The sequence below is a fragment of the Agelaius phoeniceus genome, chromosome 10, assembly GCF_051311805.1.
Source record: "Agelaius phoeniceus isolate bAgePho1 chromosome 10, bAgePho1.hap1, whole genome shotgun sequence".
NCBI lineage: Eukaryota > Metazoa > Chordata > Aves > Passeriformes > Icteridae > Agelaius > Agelaius phoeniceus.
Genome location: NC_135274.1, coordinates 23,102,096 through 23,124,778, shown reverse-complemented (window position 1 = coordinate 23,124,778; position 22,683 = coordinate 23,102,096). Strand labels below are relative to the sequence as shown.

At 42.1% G+C, this 22,683-nt stretch overlaps 1 protein-coding gene across 1 annotated transcript; it reads left to right on the top strand.

The window, feature by feature from the left end:
- Positions 1-3,201: 3,201 nt before the first annotated feature.
- On the top strand, positions 3,202-22,367 carry SKIL (SKI like proto-oncogene). The gene is made up of 7 exons (XM_054639464.2): positions 3,202-3,340; positions 4,270-6,182; positions 10,907-11,004; positions 12,375-12,616; positions 12,822-13,063; positions 14,086-14,310; positions 17,177-22,367. Exons 2-7 carry the CDS (start codon positions 5,076-5,078, stop codon positions 17,336-17,338), a joined length of 2,076 nt encoding a protein of 691 aa, XP_054495439.2. The 5' UTR covers positions 3,202-3,340; positions 4,270-5,075; the 3' UTR covers positions 17,339-22,367.
- Positions 22,368-22,683: the final 316 nt, after the last annotated feature.

Here is a 22,683-nt window from a genome sequence, read left to right as displayed (position 1 = left end):
TGACACGGAGGGTGACGGCACTTAGCTCATACCCTGCCACAGATGCAGTGGTTTAATTTCTGTATTTCAGTCCCTTTTAAAAGAGATTTTGTCTTGCCTGTTAGCGCGGCTGTGCGTCGGCAGTCCTGGCGAGTGCTGCAGATGGCTGCATATCTTACATGCTAACCTCCCCCCACGCACGCTCCCTGTTTCTGTTCAGTTGGGTGCCCAGCTGCTCCTGCCTCAGTCTGAGCAATTGTTTATGCTGAGGCACTCTATGGAGGAAGCTAATAGCTTGGATAATCTATACATACACTTGGTAAGTGCTAAGCAGGCGTCCTCGCTCCAGCATGGATGGTGAAAGGCGTTGAAGCAACAGAGGTATCTGCAACTGGCCACAGAATAATGATGTTTTCCTGGGAAGAGAGAAGGTAGGCACTGGAACCCCTTTGAGGAAAAACAGATTTTACCACATCTTGCATTTTTTCGCAGAGAGATCCCCCATGGGTTTATTTTAATTTTTTTTTTTCTGCTTATAATAAAGGGATCTGGACTGAATGCTTGAAAGGTGGACCCTTACCATTTAGCCACGAATATTTGAAGGCAGAGCAGCATCTACATCCCAGGTCTGTGCAGCTTTTGTGAGAGGTGGTTTTTTTCAGGCATAAAACCAGGAATCTCTTGTGTCCACATTGGACTTCTAAGGATGAGTAAAGTGTCTGGGCTTATCTCCTCTTACAGCAGAGGAATAGTTCAAGTCCTCCAGGAGCTGAAGTGTTTTGTGCACTGTCCCCACTGTGACTTGTCCTGCAGGGTGTGGTGTCTGCCAAAATTTATCAACCTTTTGTGCTTAAAACACAACCTGTAATAGGATATCTATTTTACAAGAGTGATACCTCCTATGACAGTTTAGCTGAGAGTCTGAACTGTTACAACTTACTATTAAACATGACTTCCAAAGTGATCGTTTTTTTCTTTAAAAAGCACAATATAATCTCATCAGAGAAGAAAATGCACATCTTTGTTCACAGTTAAATTGTGCTCTCTAGGGCATAGTTTATAGTTAAATTGTGTATCTTCAGGGACTGTGTATCAGGGAAGTTTGTGAGCTTCCCCAGAGCCTCAGCACTTCTTGAAAATTCAGACACTTGATTAATCAAGATTCCTCCTGTGCTATTAGTGCACTTTATTACCTCTTGCAAAGGTCTGTAACTCAGGTTTTAATTGTGCAGTGTCTTCAGAACTGCTTTTCACAGTCCACAGTAGAAGTTGTAGGCAGAGCTAACACCTTTTTTTAGACAATTCTCTACCTACAAACTTTGTCTTCCACTGCCTGATTATTGTAGCTCTATAGCAACACTATCATTACAGCACAATAGTTACCAAGATCTGTAACCTGAAATGGAACATTTCTGCTGCAGAACCTGAAAAAAAAACCCCAACAAATTAAACAATGCCACTGAATCCAAAGCTTCCATGACATCAGGAGGTCTAATAAAAGATGGAATATCTGCCTACATATGTTGCCTTCCTCACAGACATTGATCAGTCCAGCTCCAATGTTAGACGTTACATTTTCTTCAGTAAATTTGAAAGGGATTATGACATAGTGCATTTCACTGATTGGTATTTGAAGACTTTTTTTTTTTTTTTAAATCAGGTCATAAAGTCCAAGAGGGTGAAGCAGACAGGAATGTCTGTAATGTCTAGACGATTCCCTCATAGGTTCATATCTTTCACAATCTGCTCCAAAAGCTGGTGGATTCAGAAATCTTGTTTAATTCTGCCATATTGTTGTGGCTTTTAAGCAGCTCTTATATCTGCTTAATAAATAAGTAGTGGGTGTTAGTATTCTTTGCAAAAATGTTTGCTTTTCTATAAAACCCTGATGACTTGGGTTGGAAGAGGCCTTAAAGATCACTCGGATCCAAAGAAATTGTAGATATTGTTGCAGATAGTGCAACTGATGTGGCGAGTTAAGAGGTGACTCGTGAAGCAGCTTTGCAGTGACGCTCAAGGGCCTCTCCATCAGCGAGCCAGCCCGGAGGAAACCTGAGCATATCAAAGGTGCGAAGTCAAGGATTAAAGAGCACCAAACGCCTCTCTCAGCAGCGAGGCAGGTTCTGTGGCTGTGCCATAATCCTCCTGGGACGGCTTTAGGGCAGCGCTGGCCGGTGCTAAGCGGTGCCTGGTGGTTGTACAACTGCCCCATTTTCATGTGCTGTGCTTTTGTGCTCACATCAAAATATGTAACTGTGTGGGATGAAAGGAAACGGCAAATTGGATTGCGCCGTAATCCCAGCTGAAGCGCTGTCTTCACAAAGATGTAAACTGAAAAGCTTTGGGCTTCTTGCAGGCAGAATAAACTTGTAATACATGAACGAGTTGTACAGCGACTAAGCTGTCCCTGAAGAGCATCTTCCCCGCCTCTCCGCGGTTTGATCATTTCGCTTCCCAAAACGTCTCCTGCGCTTCAGCATCTCCTGCGAGCCCGTGACTGGAGGAAGCGGTCTGAGGACACTGCGAAGGACACTGCTGCGGGGCCAGGCACCCTCACACTGTCCCGCCTTCCCCGCGTCTCCCTGTCCCCAGCAGTGGGGTGCCAGAGCACAGCCCACCCTGTGGGGGTGTCTCGTGGGGACAGGCACTCAAGGACTCTCACTGAGGGACCTTCTTTGAGGGACAGACAGAGGGGGACCCTCTTTGCGGGAGCCTCGCTGCGGGACAGTCACTGAGGCGCAGTCACGGAGAGCCCCTCGCTGGCGGCCTCTGCCCGCCGCCGCCGCCGTCGCGCCTCAGGCGAGCGACACGCCCGACAGCTCCCCGACAGCGCCTGGCTCTCCTCCAGCCCGGCTTTTCCCCTTCTGCCATGGCCGCTCTCCCTCCCCCGCCCCAGATGCCGCTCCGTCCCCGTCCCTCAGCCGGCCCCTCTCGGCCGCCGACGGGGGAACGGCGACAGGGCGGCGCGGGACAGGCTCTGACCGGGCGGGCTGAGGGGAACCCGGGCAGAAAGAACACTTTTCCATGTACATTCACTTTTTAGTATATATTACACATATATATTTATTTATTTTATTTTTAATTTATTTTCCTGCTCTTTCCCCGCGGGCGGCGGCGGTGGAGGGGGGGGAGGCCGGGCCGGGTTTCCCGGCGCTGAGGCGGCGGCGGGCGGGGGAGGGGCGGGCGGGCGCTCCCGCCGCTGCCCCAGACAGTGGGCGGGGCCGGCGCGCGCCGCCGGCGGGTTCGTGCCCGCGCGCCGCCGCCGCCGCCGTCTCGGTCTCCGCAGTGAGGTCACGGGTGGGCGGCGCGAGCGCGGCGCCTGTTCCGCTCCCCGCGGCCGCCGGAGCCCCCGCGGCGCCGGGTGAGCAGCCGGGGAACTTACTGCGAACGGCGGGGAGCGGGGCGGCGGAGCCGGGGGGGAAGGGCGGGAGCGCCCGCCGGGGGATGGGATGGGAGGGAGCGGCGGCTGCGGAGAGGCGGCGCGGGGGCGGTGGGGAGAGGGGGAGCGGGGTACCGGGGATGGGAGGGGGGCAGGGACACGGGGGCGGCGGAGCGGCGCGGTACGGCTGGGGACAGCGGGGAGCCGGGCAGGGCGGAGGGGCGAGCCCGGCGGCGGGAGGGGGAAGGGCTGAGCCGTGCCCGGAGCGGTGCCGGCGGGGCCGGGGTGAGTCACGGCGCGGGAGGGAGCGGCGGCGTGCGGCGTCCCGGGAGGGGCTGCGGGGCGAGGGGTCGGTGCCCGGGATGCGGGGGCCGGTGCCCGGCCCGCGGCTCGCCGGAGCGCCCGTCCTTTCGGGTGTGCACGCCGGGAGAGCCGCTCCGGACCGCCCCCTCCCCCGCCGGTAGCGCCCGTCGGTCGGGGCTTGTCGCGGTGTTCCGCGAGTTACTGGGGAACGCACCCTGCCTCTGGCAGGGAATCCCGGATGGTTGCAGAGGAGCCTTAAAGCTCATCTTCTTCTGACACCCCTCACCCCGCCATGGGCAGGGACGCCTTCCACTATCCCAGGCTGCTCCAAGCCCTGTCCAACCTGGCGTTGGACACTTCCAGGGATGGGGCAGCCACAGCTTCTCTGGGCAACCTGTGCCAGTACCTCACTGCTGTCACAGAGAATAATTTCTTCCTTGTATCAAATCAAAACCTTCCCTTCTCTCCGTTTAAAGCCATTCCTTCTTGTCCTGTGACTCCGGTCACGCTTCTGCCCTTGTCAAAATCCCTCTCCAGCTCTCTTGAAGCCCCTTTAGGTACAGAGCAGACTCTGGGATTGCTTGTGATGGCCTCTCTCTCTTTCACAGGTTATCAGAAAGGACGGGCAGAACTCTGTGCTAGCACACGGCATGCATTCAGCCCATGGCCTGGATCTCACCTCTATTGCTAATAACTTGGGCTGGGAAAATTGTGACACACTGCAGTGACATCTGTGCGAAAGGTGACTCTCTAGGGACGTTCAGTTTTTGCCGTCGCTCTGGATCAGCCTTTAATTTCAGGATTTATTTGTGAACTGCCATAGTAGCTGTCACGGTGGTGGTGGTGAAATCATAAAGCTGGCAGCACAATAAAGCAAGCCCTTAAGATTGTGTTTGATCTCTGGGAGCTGAAAGTGCTGAATAAAATTTTCACACAACTTAAAGTACGTTTCGTTAAGATTGACATTCTTCTAACTGAGCCCATTTTTCTATTTTAATATTTAAATAGAGACTTATTTGAAAAGACAGTATATTTTTTAAAGGAAAAAAACGAGGATGAACATGCATCAGCACATCGTTTTTTATTGAATTGCTGGACAAGACTACTGTGTAAAGTAGTGGCTAGGCTTTGAAGAAAACCTTTTGTATACATATTCCATTGGGGTTTTTATATTATAAAATTGAGCAAATAACTAAGAAAATAGTGTAACCTCTCCATTAGTAATTTTATGGTATTACGTGCAAAATGGGTTACAGTTTTTACTGTTGGATGCTGAAGAAGTAATGTTTTAATGAAAGGAGTGTGCAGCTTGGTGTACCTGAGGTAATCCAAGATCCCATGAAACTATTTTTTATATGAAAAGGCAAGAAAATGCACATTCAGGACTGGCTTAATTAAAGCTCAGTGTTAAGCAATGGAAAGCCCACAGATAAACTTCCCTCTAGGTCTGGTCTCAGACCAAAAAAGGAGCAGGATCCAAGAGGATGGGAGTCCTCCACTGAAAAAAGCAATGACAGAAATGCATGTAAATAACAAAGTACAGGTAGTAATAAATAAGTTGCCAACAATAAAGAAGGAAAACCTGGATGACTATGGCGAAACTCCGGTGGAGGCTGATGGGGAAACCACCAAGGCAAACAGTGCTTCACTATCTGAGCCTTTGAGTTTAAATCCAGGTTTGAAGCACACGTTGGCACAGTTCCACCTAAGCAGCCAGAGTTCGCTGGGTGGACCTGCAGCTTTTTCAGCTCGGTATTCCCAGGAGAGTATGTCACCCACTGTCTTCCTGCCTCTCCCATCACCACAAATCCTCTCTGGTCCACTGCTCATCCCTCCAGACAGCTCTACAGAACTCACGCAGACCCTGCTGGAGGGGGAATCCATCTCTTGTTTCAAAGTCGGAGGGGAAAAAAGACTTTGCCTGCCTCAAGTGTTGAATTCGGTTCTCCGAGACTTCTCCTTGCAGCAGATCAACACGGTGTGTGATGAGCTGTACATCTACTGCTCCAGGTGCACTTCTGACCAGCTTCACATTCTGAAGGTTTTGGGAATTCTTCCGTTCAACGCTCCGTCCTGCGGGCTCATCACGCTGACGGACGCTCAGAGACTATGCAACGCTTTACTGCGCCCTCGCACTTTTCCCCAAAGTGGCAGCTTCCTCCCTGGTAAGAACACCTTGGCCCAGCTGAAAGAGACTGGCAGTGCCTTTGAAGTAGAGCACGAATGCCTGGGCAAGTGCCAGGGGTTGTTTGCACCTCAGTTCTACCTTGCCCCGGATGATCCCTGTATCCAGTGCTTGGAATGCTACGGGATGTTCTCACCCCAGACCTTCGTGATGCATTCACACAGATCCCCTGACAAGAGGACCTGCCACTGGGGGTTTGAGTCGGCCAAGTGGCACTGCTACCTGCACATTAACCAAAAATACCTGGGCACGTCCGAGGAGAGAGAGCTGAAGCATCTCTTGGAGGAAATGAAGGAGAAATTCAGTGAGAAAAATCAGAAAAGAACTCGGTCCAAAGTAAGTTCACCTGGTGTAAAACTCCCAGATCTCTTTCTGCTCATACATAAGTACTTGTTTTAGAAGCACATTACTTGGCTTTTCTAAGTGGGAATACTTGTCACATCAAGCCTAAGTTAAATTTGTGAGAGCTTCACCATGGAAATAACATTTCTCATTAAGAGGGGTGGTAATTTCTTTCCTCTTTGGGCTGCAAGTAACCATTCGAGCTGGCTTGGCTTTGTTGGTTCTTGTTCTGTCCCAAGGTGTACAGACTCTGGAAAATTCAGGCTATTGTGAAAATTTTTGTTCTCCCATTTGACCTTTGAGTAGGTTTTATGCAGCGTGTGCTGCAGCAGCTGAGCAAAGCAGAAAGGAGCTTGAAAATCAAGTGTTACAAATGAATTCTTCATTTGTTATTTGTACTCCAGCATGCAACGTAGGCTGGATGGCGACCTGGCTTGCTGGCCACCCATCTCATGACTTGTGTGCAGGGTAATGGTGCTTTGCTAAATGGCTATTTAGAAGCCCAAAGTCTGCTTGTTCAGCAAGAGCTTTCTGTTTAAACCACTTGTGCAGTGAAATATGCCAAAAAGAGGGGGTTTTAAGCAGCCCAAGTAATGAGCTGTGGGCCGGTATCTTGACAATAGTTAATAATAGACATCTTATTTTTTCCTAAAATACTGCTGCAAGTCTGTGCTGTGGTTCCAAAATACAGAGCTTATTTGTCCCTTGGAGAGCTGCTACTTTAAATAATAGGACAAGCAGCAGAGAAACATTAATATCATAGATGTTCATAGAAAACACAATTTTGGGGTATAGACTTTAATAGGCTTTTAATGGTTTCTGCCCCATGACAGTTTCTTTTCCATGTATTCAGTGTTTCTGTCTGTTTGATGGCTGCTGGTTTGATAAATCCATGTTGCCTGTTGGATGTTTTGTGGTGGATTTCAAAATAGCAGCAGGAGCAGCACAGATGGTTGAGCCCAAAAAGGGGTGCTGTGAGCTGACACCTTTCAGCACAAATTTCTGAAAAGTTGGTGTTGCAGGAAGGCTGACTGTAGTAACAGGTATTGTTACAGTGGTGCCAGTCTGCAGGAAGAGATTTTACCAGCAGATTCCCATGGAAGTCTGCAGTATGGCATGCTTCCACATGCTGAATTATTTGAAGATGCAGTCTCCTAGCAAAGAGACTTTGCTTTTCAACTGATAAAGACATGTCAGTCTTTATTCTTGCAGTGCCAGTGTAAGAAAGGAGCTACAGCATGGTGGAATGCAGCAGTGGAAATACTCTTCTATGTTCACACCTATAAATGCTGCTTTTCTTCCCACAGCAGCAGATTTCAGACAATGAGATCTTTCAGTTTCATCTGTAGAGATGAAAAAAACCCAGCTGAAATGAGTAGTGGCAGTAATTTGGACTGGATTGGTGCACATGAAATTGTAAAACTTTCTGCAGGTCTTCATTGCAGACCTGTGTAGTTCTTTCTTACAAAGCAACGTGTGAAAACAGGGTCAGAAGCTGTGAAAACCTGAGCAAAGTACAATGATGAGGGAGGTTTTGGTTTTTTTTCATCCTGTGGATATTCATGTGGGAAGTAGAAAAGAGTAAAAAAGTTTAAGAGGGCAGTGGTGGATAAAATTTCCCTTTCCTTGTCCTGGGGGAGCTGAGGCTGCTTCAGAGAAGCACAGAATGGTTTAGGTTAGAAGGGACCTTAAAGATCATCTCATTCCCCCCCCCTGGCCTGGACAGGGACACCTTCCCCTAGCCCAGATTGCTCACAGCTCCATCCAGCCTGGCCTTGAACAGCTCCAGGGATGGAGCAGCCACCACTTCTTTTCCTCATTTCAGGTCTCAGGTACAACACGTAGACATTCCCTTTCCTTACACTCCTAAGGGAATTTATTGCAGGATGTTCTGTTTGCTGTTCTGTCACCTCCTCACCACCTTTGCTGAGTCAGTCCTCAAAAGTGCTGACACATCCTTTGTGCTTGTCTTGGAGGACCCAGGAAGAACAGTTGCCCTTGGCTAGGTCTTTCCCCATCTAGTAATAATGAATTAATTAAATCCCACAGTCCTTGGAGCATCCTGGATGCCATGCTTTGCCTTTCTCCTTAGCATTTCACTCTGAGTTTATTCACCTCACAGTGCAAATACACTTTTGTTTCAATATTTTAAGAGCAAAGTACTCTTGAGATTAATTCCTTTCTGTTCTTTGTGCTAACAAGAAAGCTGTAATCTGTGTGCTTGATTGTCACAATTTTCTGTGGAGTTCTAGGCTGCAGTGCAACATCCACCTGCTCTTCATGGAACAGCTGTCACCGAGTCTCTGCTGATTCCTGCACTGACAGATCCTTGTTCCCTTTGACTTTGCGACAGTTTCTCATCATCTCTGCACTAAAACTTTGCTTTCCTTCTCAGGCTGATTCCTTGAGCTGGTCACAGTGTGGGGGTTTTGTAAATCCAATCTCTGCTAAAACTACTGGCTTAATGATTACACTGAAACATTACTTAACTATGTATTTTTTTTTCCTTTAAGAACAGCTTTCTCCAATTAACCTTAAAGAAAAACAAGTAATTTTTCATGTAACCATTTTAACAGTTTGAGTAGAAGCAATTCAATTCAACTTATTGTGTTCATAGAATTATTTAAGAGCATCTAAAATAAACAAATTGTTGGGTAATGAAATGGATATATATATATAAAAATAGATGCCTTATTTCATTTACCTGAATGGTGAGGGAAGAATCCTGTTAGAAAAAGACCTCATTTATTTATGGTAACATTTCATTTTCTTTCCTAAGTAAAAAATTTGATTGCATGCTGTGAAATTCATTTGCAAGATTCACCTAATGGGTAGATAGTAAATTCAGTTTCCACTTGAAATAGGTAAAAAAAAAAAAGGCAAAAATCTGACCTAGTAATTTGAAAATAGAGATGACCTGATAATTTCATATGTAAATATATAAGCATGTTAAAATGTGAGTCCTGAAACATGGACAAATGTGATCTGAAGCTCAAATCAGATCACTGCATACTAGCTGCAGTATAAGTAGATTATATGTGATTATTTAAATTATTGGAATGATCTGAGTAAGTAGAAAAAACTTGCCAAGTGTCAGGATGAGGCCGTTTTTCTAGAGATTATTCAAATCTTTTTTATTTAAAGCCTTTTTATGACTTTACAACTCCAGAGCTTCTCTTCCTTGTTCCCTCCCTCCTTTCTGTCTGTGTTGGAAGTGATTTGAGGAACTGCAGGGCTTGAATTTCAGTTTCATTGTGAGAGCTGAGTTTCCTGGGGTGGGAGTTCTGGTCAGGATGGGGCAGGTGGGGTTTGGTCCCTGCCAGGATTGGGGATGTTGGGTTCTGCAGACCCTGGCTCAGCTCACACTGGTGTCACTGCCAGGGATGAAGTTCTCTAAAGGTCTATTCCAGGGTGGGAAAATACAAACTTCTCTGATTATATAGCACATAAGAAGTTGTGAAGATATTAGAACACTACATAAAGGTTTCAATACAGGATTATTTAACTTTATTAGCTGTTTTTTAATTGAGCAGCTTGTGAAAGGTACTGGATCTGGCTGGAATGGTGTTGACTTATTTTGTAGCAGCCTATGTGGTGCTGGGCTTTGGATTTGTGGCTAAAACTGTGGCTAACATGCCAATGTTCTGGCTACTGCAATAAAACCTGGGATAGAAGGAGGAGAAAGAGGGTTTGGCATCCAAGGTGGAGGCTGTTGGAGGGTGGCTGGGCAGTTGTCTGAGGGAGGGACTGAGCCATGCCCTTTGCTTCACTTGTGTTTTTCTCTTTCCTTCACCTCTTAAACCAGCTTTATCTTCATCCAGGAGCTCTCTTGCTCTTTTCCCTTCCGTGCCCCGAGGATGGTGCTGAGGGAGCAGCTCTGTGGGTGCCTGGCAGCTGCCTGGGGTCAGCCACCCACAGGCTGCTACCCCACCCAAAACCCCATGTCCCAAGGCTGTTCTAATACACTGAAATTACCAATCAATTTCTTAGCTCTGAGAATATTGTAAATATATGGTGAGACATCTTTCACTTGAAATTAAGAGCAACTTTGCAGGGGAACACAAAGTATCACCAGGAATTTCTAGTAAAGAGTAGTTCCAAAAATATTTCTCAAGACACACAGAACAACAATTGCTTTCCAAATGCAAAATACACAGAAGTTTTTAAGATTATATGTTCTGATGCACCTGAGTAAATTTTGTTTGCTACTGCAAAGGGAATGGCATTTTCATGCTACTGGGAGCAGCTTTGCCTACTTGTGTAATAAAAATTTGTGATGACTGAAGAAAGTTCTGTCCCTGGAACACCAGCACACTGTTCCATTTAATTTTGAAATAAAGTATCTGGCAGTTGCTTACTTTATATAGACACATTATTACAAAAGGCTCCTACAACCTTTTGGGAATCCTAGTTTCTGCTTTTCTCCCAGGCTTGTTTAGAAGAGTTTTGGAAACTCAGCAGAGCTTTTAGATAGGTCTGTAAAGACGTTTTTCTTTCATTTCATTGCTCTTTTGCTCACAGTGGTAAATTGGAGATCAAAGAATTCTGTGGGTTGCATCACCCTGCACCTTTGCCAAAGACACCCCATTTCCCAGTGCCCCAGTTTCTCTGGTGTACCTGTATTAATGGTGCAAATGCCATTTCTCTGAGGAGTGCTTATGAAAATGTAAATAATCTGTATCCATGTTTCAATTACCAGTTTATTTTACTTCCTTTAGGCAGAGCCACAGCAGAACCTGGAATTATCGCAGTGGTATCCAGTTATAAAGCAAGAAGCAGAAACTGATCCTCAACCACCTTCCTTTTTCCACCCCAGGTAACTGAGTTTCCTATATAGAACTATAAGCACTGTGAAGTGTTCAAATACTTTTGGCTATTTAGGTATAATTCAAACAGAAAAAATGTATTTGCAACTTGAACTGTTAGGAAAACTCTTCAGGTATCACACGGGAATAATTTAACCCTAAATTTTTATGCATTTCTTGTGTAAATACTAATGAACTGCTTATGAGTGTTTTTTGTTATAAGACTCAAGCTGTGACCTGTGGGTGTTCTTCAGCAGGCAATACAATTGAAATGTAATTAAAATTTCCCCTTTCTTAGTAGAAATGACAGAGGTAACTTGTATCTTTCATATGGTAATACAATACATACATGTGGAAAAGCTGCACAGGGCCTATTTACCATGAGGACCACTTAATTTCCTTCCAGAAAAGACTTCCAAGAGGTGTTTGAAGGCTTTCTCCCACTGTGGAACAAGGACTGCAGCTGCACTGTCTGTGGGCTGGTTTCCTAGTTTTAGAAACCAAGTGCATTTCCTTGACTTCTTACCCAATTTGTCACCTGCAGCAGTGAGGGAAATGGTTTTTCTTGATACTCCTCTTGCCCTCACCCCCTGTGGTTGCACAGGTCCTGAATTTGGGTCAGAGCAGACCCTTTTTGGTGCACACACATCACACTGGTTCCCACACAGAGAGGGGTGTGGAGGAACTTCTGTGATGGGCCCTTATGTTCTGTTTCTGCCAGTGCCTTCCTTCAGAACCAGGAGAAAGGGAAATGTTGAAGACAGCACTTGGAACTCCAGTGACACTGGTGATCTTGGCACTGACCTGAGCACACCTGGGGCTCTCTTCCCTCTGTACTAGGCTGAAGTGAAGGTGGGACACAGAGATGCTCCCAGGAGCTGTGAAAATCCAAATGGGCAGCTCAGTATACTGGGGAGGAAGGTCCAGCATTGGTCTCAGATGTGCCCCAGGACTGGCAGAACACAGCTTTGTTACTTAAGTGAGGTGCTCATTCCCTCTTCACTGATCACCTCCCCATCCTCCATTGCTGATATAAGGATTAGGAAAATGCTGGAGAGTCTGGATTCAGTGGCATTCTAATTTCACTCTTTGCATTTAAATGAAGCCTTCATATGATTTACTGTAATTTTTTTTTAAAATAAGCCATTTTGAAAAATCTACTTGTTTGATAACCTCAAAACTTTATCTAGATAATCTACTCAGTAAAGTTTAAGTGGGTTGTTAGGCTTTCCTTTTGCATAGGAAAAATTAAAAACTACATGCTTCTTTTTCATTGATGCTTTCACAGTTTGAACTCATGTTCAATTAAACTTTCTGCTCTCAACCAACCATCTTTTATTATGTCTTACCTCTGAAATTTACTTTTCTGCTGTTTTTTCAGTTACTACCTTTATATGTGTGATAAAGTGGTTGCCCCGAATGTGTCTCTTGCATCTCAATATAAGGATGTTGCAAAAACATCAGTAAAAGCTTCAGAAGTCAATAAATCCTCACCTGGGCAGTCAGAGAAGAAGCTCAGTAGTGGAAAGCACAAAAAAGCTGCCTCCTATCCAGAGCTTTCTCTTGAAGAGCAGGAAAAAATTGACTTGAAAACTGGGGTGGAGCAGCCAAATAAACGTTTAGGTGAGTAGTGAGAATTATATTGAGAGCTTTGATTTTTATACCACAGAATTTTGGAAAGCTTTACACCGAGCTAGAATTTTGTGATGTCACTTCAGGTTTCCAAAAATTCCCGCCACCTTTTTGTGATCTCAGTTTTCTTTGCATTTGTTTCACTCTGGAATTTGAACTTTGTGTGCTTCTTGTTCTCCTGTTTTCTCCTGTGTAGATCCTCCTGTGTCAACTCGTGCTGCGAGAGGTGCAAAGTGTGAGCGCATTTCTTCCAAAATCACCAGGGACTCTGGCCGTGCTGAGGGAGGTGCTGATGCACCAACCTTGTCCCCCACGCTCATGAAGGACATCAGCTGTGAGGATGACAAGGGAAGGATCATGGAAGAAGTCATGAAAACCTACATCAAGCAGCAGGAGAAGCTGAACACGATTTTGCGGAGGAAGCAGCAGCTCCAAATGGTACTGTGGCAGTCTGAGTGCCTTTCCCCCTGGGCAGCAGGGAGCTGCTGTGGGCTGGCTCCTCAGTCAGCATCACAGATTGCATCGTTTAGAAACACCAGAGCACACTGATCATCTTTGCCTCAGCTTAAATCCAGACACCAAATCTTCAGTGTCCCTTATGTTCATGAGTTTTGAGCCCACTAATAAGTGGTGCCTCTTCAGTTTGCAGCTGCTGGGTCCAAGGAGCTCTTGCTTTTGCTGTATCTTCTGAAATTTCTCAGTTTCAGGTTTTTAAAGATGCAGATATCAGTATTCTAGGAATGGTCTTATCACTGCCCTGTATAAAAAAGAATACCACTTTCCTATTCCCATTTGCTAAGCCATGCTTTTAGGGATTTTATTTTTAGTTTTTTCTTTAATAATGGATTATTTTAAAAGCTGGTGTTCATTTGTGACATTTCTGTTTTCTGAATTCAGTGCAATACTGTCTTTGCTTCTTACATCCATGGAACAGAGCTAATATTTTAATTTATTTTATTTTCATTTAAATGTTAATCTCAGAATCTAGGAGCTCAGATAAGGCCCTAGACCCTTTGCTACTTCAAAGTTGTTCTGCTGTTGGAGGTTAAGCTTGTAGATAAGTTTAAAAAAAATACGAGTTTAAAAATTTCAAAATGTCAGTGGACAAAGAAATCAAACACTTGATTTTGTTTTCTGGTGCTACACTTCTTGCATTTTCAAAGTATATTTTAGTGAATCAGTGGTTCTGCTTCCTGAGGTTCACTGCTGGAAGTGCAAATTTGTTTCTGAAAGCTTCATGTACTTGGAAGTAAAAGTAATTTCTTAAAAATTAGAATACATGTTACAGAATTCCATGCTGTCATTGATAAGTAGATAAATACCATTATCAGGCTGTTGTTATTGGTAGTTACAAATGGTCTTTTTGGCCTCATTGGTTCCAGAAACACTTTTAAATTGAGGTTTTTTTACTTTTCTGGTGTTAGAAGGAAGGAGTATGTGATCTTGATCTTTCTTTACAGGAAGTGGAAATGTTAAGCAACTCTAAAGCTATGAAGGAATTGACTGAAGAGCAGCAGAATTTACAAAAAGAACTCGAATGTTTGCAAGCAGAGCATGCACAAAGAATGGAAGAATTTTATTTTGAGCAGAGAGACTTGGAGAAGAAACTGGACCAAGTGATGAAGCAAAAATGTAGCTGTGACTCCAATTTGGAAAAAGATAAAGAAGCTGAATATGCAGCACAGGTGAGAAGGGAAGGTTTGTTTCAAACAAAACATGTTTAGTGTATCAGGAAATTGTGAAGGTGTTGTTCAGCCACCTTAAGGTTTCGTTTTCTCTGTTTGTTCTGACACCACAGACAGATACCAAAATAGGTCAGTGTCAGCAATATTTATTTTCCTGTTCCTTGATTGAAACTGAGGTAGAATGTGACTTACAGAAATATATATTATTGATGAAATATTAAACTTAAACCTGAGGTCTGTTCCACCCTCATTTAAAAGAAATTCTGTTTTTAATGTATATGGGCTTGCCCGTGATACAGACTTAAACATTATCATTACTTTATGTAAAAAAAATAATTCCAAACCTCTGAATCTTCTTTTTGTCAGAATAGCAGCATACCTTGCTGCTCTTCATGTTCCTTGGTGGTAGAACCTTCTGCAGTATCTGATGAGCCCCTTCTGGGCTCTGACAAAACATTTGGCCAAGACTTTTCTTGGAAGTGAAAATCATATTGGTGTCTCTCATTCTAGCCTCTTAGATTCATATGTCAAAACCTATGGAGTTGTTTTTTTCTCTCACTTTCCTTTTAGCTTTTAGTATTGCTTCCTTCTGTTGGAGGTTATTCCAATGGGAAAAAATATAGTTAATGACAAAGGGAACCTTGGAATGCCCCTTTAAAAAATCAGATGTAGTTATGATTAATTTTTTTTAATTTCGCACCATATCACAGAAAACTAATCCTAACAGGCTCATTTTTAAAGTGAACAAAATCTAAAGCTTGAGCTCAGTAAAGTTCTGTGGTCCTTTGTTCACAACTGTGTATTTCCTGTTCAGACTGACTCAAACTGAGAAACAGGCACTACTTGAGAGACAGGTTTTGGTATTTTTGGTGAGTAGGGCAGAGACTCGCATCGTAAATCCTTCTCATGAATTTAATTTCATGACGTCCCACTCCACTGATTCCTGGCCTTTGCTGCCAGAAATAATCCTCTCTGACTAAGGCCTGATTTACTAAACATCTGGTACAAGCCCTGTTAGTGCAAGTAACAACGTGTTCTAATTTATGGAGATCATCATGTACAGCATGTTTTATAGGGCTGGTGCAGCTCACTCCCTTTGGAGGGTGAAAACTGTGGATTGTTCCCCAAGGAGATTGGTTGTGTGTTCCTTTTGAAGTTAGACTTTGAAAACTACATACATTCCTTGTGTAAAAATTTACTCTGTTATTACCTCTATGGTGGATCTATTCACAATGTATAATTTGAACCTTTTTTACCATTTATCACATCTTGCAGTGGATTCTGGTTCCAAGAAGCACCAGAATTAAACAGAGGTCTTGGGAACAGAGAACTTTCCCAAGCTGTGTATACAGCATTCCAAAAAAGCCTTAATCTGATGTGTTCTTGAAGCAGTTGCCCAGGCTGCCTTTTCTGCCTCAGAACTGTGGACTGGGAGGAATCCTTGTGCACTAAACAGAATTAAGAATTTGGTATTTGCAGCTTGCTTAAAAGTCTCTTCTCCTTTCTAGGCCTGTCTGAATATGCACCGTCTTGCCCCCTTTTTTGACTTCCTTATTGAAATACTTGCTTCACCCTGTCAGTCACAGGAAGGCAGAATAACCAGTCCTGGAGCCTTTCCCTAGAGCTGGAAATCAAAGGCAGAGACATGTTGCAGCATGCAGGCAGTGGGCACTGTTGCACTGCAGCACTTCACTGCAGCACTTGTGCAGTCAGCACTTGCACTAACAGCCTGTTGTTGGCTAAGAACTGCTGAAATATTTCTGATTAAAGAAGTGGGGATGAAATGTGGTGTTTCTCTAAAACCAGCACAGCCATCCCTTTACCCAGCACATTCTGTAGCACTTGGTGAACACCATTAATACCCTGTATGTTCCTGCTCTTTCCTTTAAATGAGTTGTCTTCCTAATTCTCAGTGAGATGGATGCTTAGTGATAATGTTCATCAGGTACAGATGTACACCTATCATTACAAAGGCAGATGGGTTTTTTTAGATGGAATTAAATTATAATAAACTTAGATGGAATTAAATTATAAAAACATATAAATAAATTGGATGGTCTTTTAGTAAGAAATAAGCCCATGAATCAATGGGAGGGAGGATAGCTGTTTTCTAGTCTCCTCCCTGTTTTAACTGCTGGTAGTATACTATAAGCAATAAGGAACTTTCCCACACTTGAAAAGATGTTTCCAGATGTCACTGTAAATAACTTTGGTGACATTCTAGCAAGTTTGAACCTTGATTTATTCCAAAGAGGAAAAGAATACTTAATTTCTGTGTTTAAACACAAAATATATCACAAAAACGTCTGTGTGGACTCAGGTTTATATTTGAACACATACACACAGAGATGGTTATGCTCAAAATTTTCTGATTTCACTTATACTAAGGAATATTAGAAAACAGTGTTGGTGATTTTGTTTCTTCTAGAAATACACTCAGGCTTTGAAATAAGGAAGTAATATTTTGTCAGGTAAGGGAAATGGACCTGGGAAATGAAAAAATGCAGTCTGTTCTGGGACTTGTGGCACATCCAATGCAAACATCATCACAATTTTTCCCAACAGATTCTGTGTGTTATTGTACATATTGTATATATTGTGTATATACACTGTCTGGTGTGACAGTTCATATAGCTACAACTTATCTGCATTTAAAAATTAGATTTTCTCATTTTTTAAATTATAGTATGACGTTTATGCAGCTTTGCACATTGACATTGTTTGCTAATGGTGTAGCAGGTAAGTGATAACTTGAGAACTGCATAAGTCTGGTGGACTGAAATACTTGGATGCATAGAGTGGCCATCTGTGACCCTTTGATGTTTGCTAAAATTGACTCTGCCTCTGTGTGTCTTGTGTTTCCCAGCTGGCAGAGCTGAGGCAGAGGTTGGATCATGCAGAGGCAGATAGACAAGAGCTTCAGGATGAACTGAGACAGGAACGAGAGGCTCGGGAAAAGCTGGAGATGATGATAAAGGAATTGAAGCTACAGATCCTGAAATCTTCAAAAAACGGGAAAGGAAAATAGAAATTGGAAGAGGAAGCATGACTGTGTCCTTCAAACAGGGTGTTTTGGTTTTAATGATTGTGAACAATTTTTGTGTGCTGAGAAAAAGTGTTCTCTCTGGATTTCTATTTCCAGACAGGTCCAGATGAACATATACATAGATATAAATAAATAGAGATAGACATTTTTAGATTTTCCTAGCCAATGAAAATCTGCATTGATTTGTACTGGTGTTTTTCTCAAACGATGAAAAATACGAAACTCTTGATTTAGAGTGACCAGTTTCTGTCTATTTCTAATGCAGTCTTAAGGACTCTACACCTTTTAACATTGTCTGTTAAAACATGTGTGGGTATCTTTATTTTGCTATCAATTGCACATCCAGTTATAAAAGTACATTAAAAATATCCTCAATTCTTCAAGGTCTTAAATAGTTTGGGTTTCAGTGAGAATTAAATATTCTTGAACTGAGGAAAGTAAAGGCAGCTTTTTGTCTGTAAGACAGAGCTCAAAATTGCCACAACTGATTGATGATTGAGTATCAAAAGTGATTTACCAGCATGAGTTTTTCCCATAATTTCATTGTGTGAAGTCAGCTGATCTTTTCAGTATTGTCTATTTAACAACTCATTATCAGTCTAAGGAGTGTTAGAGCCAGCACTTGCTTGCTCTGCTGGAAAACATTAGGGGTTGGTTTTTTGTTTTGTTTTGGTTTTGTGAATTAAAAAAATTGCAGTTACAGTGGAATCTTGAGAAGTTAAAAATTCACAAGTTTTCTTCTGTTGTTTTCTGTCTAGTACATATGAAAGAAACATTATTAAAAGGCTTAAAGGTGGGGCTTTTCCTTTTAGAAACTGAGAAAGCTTGACTTAACTGTTTTTCAGATATTAACGCTTTCAAGAAAAAGAATATTTATTATAAAGAAATATGTATTAATTTCTTCAGTACCCTAAGCCTCCACACTTGGAGCTTCTTGCCAACTTGTGGATTTTTCTTTCATCACATAGAACAGGCCTTAACTGACATTGTGATCATAGCTTAAAATATAAAATTCTGAGGTATGGCACTTTGAAAAATCATTTTGATAGTCTCTGTATTTGAATGGCATGGTAGGGTTACCATGAATTAAGAAAATACAGCATGTTTGTTAAGCTATAACATTGGGAAATGTGTAATTGTACAGAATTACTGTTTTATGTATATATATAATGTCTGAGTACTTCTGAAGTCTGGTTCCTAGTGGGTTAAATGCATGGCTAAAGTTGGATGAACAAAAACTTTTTTTGCACTTCTCTCCAAAAAATTGGATGCAGCTGGCAGATGTCAGCTGATCATGTCAGTGATAGGAATATTTTAGTAATTCTAGTGTTTCACAACATAATTTTAACTTGTACTTTTAGTTTCTGGTTTGAGGTACTTAAGTTTAATATTCTCTTAATAATTCAGTTAATTTTGGATGAAACCACTAGTAAAAGCCTACACTGATCTTTTTTTTTCCCCTCAACTAGTAAAACTGAAAACTCCTTTTTTGTTTCTCTATTAGTGATATAACAAGACTAAATATCACAGAGAAAGATAAAATTGCACATATCTTTAAATTGAATGAGAAATGAGGTGGTAAATTAAATGACACAGAGTATTAGGATGATTTTTTTAATAACTGTACAATTTTGTTTATGAGCTCTGTGTCATATTTACACTGACAAGTAAAGCAAGTTAGATGAAAAAAAAATTTTTCTTTGTCAGTGTTGAGAATCATAGAATGGTTTGGGTTGGAAGGGATCTTAAAGATCATCTTCCACCCCCTGCTGGAAAAGAATACCAGGATTATATTTTTCTCTTCTTCAGCTCCCATCTCCAAATTTTTTTCTTTGGAAAGAAAACCAACAAAAAAAAAAGAAAGAAAAAAAAAAAGAAAAAAAACAAACTAGAAAGGAAAAGGCCTGTCTTTGCAGCTTGGTTTGGAGGGAAAGGAGCTGACTCAATGGTTCTGGTTGTGTGTGCACCACTTGCTTTAAAAGCACCAGGAATGTTTTGTTGTCCGGCCACCAGCCCCATGGGCACAGGGAGAGCAGGCAGGAGCATTGCTGGGGTGTGATGGCTGGGGGCAGAGCTTGAGCCTGCCCAGTGGGATGGGCAGATCCTGTGTTGGCTGAGCTGGGAACTGGGCAGTCCCACCTGGGTGCTGCTGAGGCATGGACAGAGTCCCTCTGTGCTGCCTCTCGGGGTGGTGGGGCCGGCTCAGGCCGTGGGTGTGGGTAAAGCCACAGCTCCTTCCACACCTGATGCACCACAGTATTTATAGCTGGGCTGTTGGGTGTTTGGAACCCTGCTGGATTATTCTATTAGTAGGATAGTGAATATTCCATTTCCATTCAGGTCTTGTCTGTGTTCTTGTCCTGCTCAGATGTTCCCCTTGGCCAGCAGTGGCCATGGAGGTGCAGCCCAGGTTCCTGTGCCTCAGCCAGCACTTGGGTCACTGCTGGAGGCTCTGGAAATGCTGTGGCCATCCTTTGTACCAATAAAAAGGTGGCCATCCTTTTTACCAAAATTTTCACTGTTGCAAGAACTCCATCAGCTATAGGAAGTTTCACCAATTCCAATTGCAGATAAGGCCCTCCTAATTATTTTTTGAACATCTGGCTGGTAAAGCCAATGGAACATTTATTAAAATGACCTTAAAAGTAGCTTTGTAAATATTCCATTTAGTTAATCTAAAGTTAGAATGCATTTTAAATTATTGTAATCCTCTTAAAATTCTTAAATACTACTTTCAGGCTCTTGACGTAACATAAACAATTTTCATATGTGTAGACTTAATTTTATACTGATTTTAAGTAATAATGTATACATAAATGTGCCATAGACCTTTGTGTGCTCACAGTCTCTGAAAGATAGTTTTCTAGTAAATTGTAAATAATGCTCTTAAGTTTTAGAAAAAATATATGTTGACCTTCTGTTTGCTACCTTATCCTAATTCTGTTGAATGGTTCATTTTACAGCCTGACATAGGAACTTGGAATGCACACTTGAGGGCCCTCACTTAAGTGCACACTTAATGGTAGAGACTAAATCAGTCATTAGATCTTTGCTTTTAGTCACAGCATGCTCATTTTATGTTTTATTTGGTTTGCCTTCAGTCATTGCTTGCTAACCTTTTCAGGCAAGAAGTAATTTTCCCAGGTAGTTGTGACATGAAACCTGTAGAACAAAGCCCTAAAATTGTCTATAATTTGAAAGTTGTGTTCTTAAACACCTACACCAAGATGGAAGTTGCCTAGTGCACCTTTTGGAATTAGTAGGATTGGGAGTGAATACTTAATTTGCTCCTATACTTTTATAAAAGAGAAATTTAACATGCTTTGTATATTTTAATCAATAAAATATGAGAGCTTAGGGTAAAACTCTTGTAATTTTGGCAGTCTGGAAACACCTCACTCAGAGTGTAACCAGGTGTCCCTCAACAAAAGAGATTTTTATCTAAATCTCCAAACTTAGTTAAGTCTGTGTTTTAGTTTTTGTAAAACATATCGTTCAGTTGGAGTATTTAGATGAATGTAGTTATGTTTCACATTCTTAAACTAATTTTATTCTGTATTTAATATATTGATAGCTTAGATGTAAAACCATCTGTACATAGTAAAGGCAAAATGCAATTAGTGATGTAGGAAAAGTTGGGTGGGAGCATAAAGCTACTGGTGGCCTGAAAAGAAATAATTCTTGGCCTGAATTTTAGAAGTCACAATGTTTTATTCATACATTCTTGTTTTGTACTGGGGGAGGGGATAGCTAGAATGTGTTATGAAATTTTTGGAAACCTTTCCTAGCATTAGTTGGGAAGTTGGCCTCGAAATGCTGTTGTGGTCAGCTTCCTAGAATTCACTTGTTTGTAGAGTATATATTTTGATTGTCAGTAAAGATAACAACTTTGTATTTTTTCTGCACTTAATTCGTGTAATTAATCCACACAACAGAGTTTTCTATAACATGGTGAAGTCTACAAAAGACGTAATTTCTCCTACCTATTAACCTGTGCTTGCAATATTTCGGTAATTTTATTTAAGCCATTGATAGTAAGCAGCAGAAAGCTGCAAATTTCAATTTTCTTTTTGCTCATTACATTTGTAGTGTGAGTGTTCATTGGTTTTCTTTACAGAAAGCTTGTAGAATTTTCTATTTGCTGCATATATCTATTTAAAAAATGCAGTCATTTTTTTAGCTTTTGTGAAAGCAGTTATTGCTTATGAATTGCACGATGATTTTATAGTGTGTCTCCATTACTTAGCAAATTGGTTTTTTCAGGGTTAGTGGTTCAGTTGGAAAATGCTTGAAAAATGAGTTTTAAGCACTTCATCAAGCACAGCAAACACGGTATAAAATTTTGCTATTTGAAAATTAATTAAGCGTAACGATATCAATTGAATTTTTTTTTTCTTCTAAGAGATACCTCACTTAAAGGAAAGCACAGCTGTACTGTATTTAAACGAATTCTAGGAAATAATAAAAAGTTGGTCTGAAATATTTCGTTGCCATCACGTTGCTTTCTGTGATTGACAGAACGTTTTTTGTGTTTTCATCCTCACTCTCTAAAGTATTTATTGCTGTTGACATGCCAGTATAATTCTCTCAAACGACAGAAAGTAGCTGCAAAACAGCTGAGTCCGTGTTAGCTCGAGGCAACAGGTTGAGTGACAATTCTGAAACCATAGAAAAGCCTGTGAAAAATGATCAGTGCATTCAACAATTCTTAATACTTTGCCAATGATGTACAGTCTTATTGTCAGCGTTGCTGTGGTTGCATCACATGACACACAAAACTGTCCTCTACCTCACGTGAGATTTAACAGATATTTTATATGGTTTTAGTAGACAAGATGCATCTATCTGGTCACTTAGTTTACAAATTTTGAATTATATTTATTGAAACATGACATACTGTGCTCTTAGCTTATACCTCAATTGTATTTTGTGCTGTTATCCATTTCCATGCCTTGTAAATACCTGTATAGATCGTGGACTCAAAAACAAATAAAGAACTGCAATGTCAGAACACTTGTCTCTGTCATATTTTTGAGCACTGACTTCTAAACTTGGCTCTTTGAGGGTGTTTAACTCTGCTTTTCCAAGGACAGAGCCTTCCTTGCTTTGATTACAGTAAATTTAAAATCTGATTACACCAAAACTTGTTAGAGCTCCCACAGCCTGTGGCAGGTCCCCAGTTCTCTAAAAGGTATTTTAAGCAAAATCTACAAGATCAAAACCATCCCTCTCTGTGGATCCACTTCCTAAAGCTCTTAAGATTCTGTAAAAGTATTGGCACCAAGCTTTTTATGTATCTTGGCATAAATTTGGTGTTTATACCTGAA

Coding starts and splice junctions, on each gene's coding strand:
- SKIL (XM_054639464.2), top strand. CDS start 5,076: ATGGAAAGCCCACAGATAAACTTCCCTCTAGGTCTGGTCTCAGACCAA. Junction 6,183..10,906: donor AGAAAAGAACTCGGTCCAAA/GTAAGTTCACCT, acceptor TACTTCCTTTAG/GCAGAGCCACAGCAGAACCT. Junction 12,617..12,821: donor GCAGCCAAATAAACGTTTAG/GTGAGTAGTGAG, acceptor TCTCCTGTGTAG/ATCCTCCTGTGTCAACTCGT.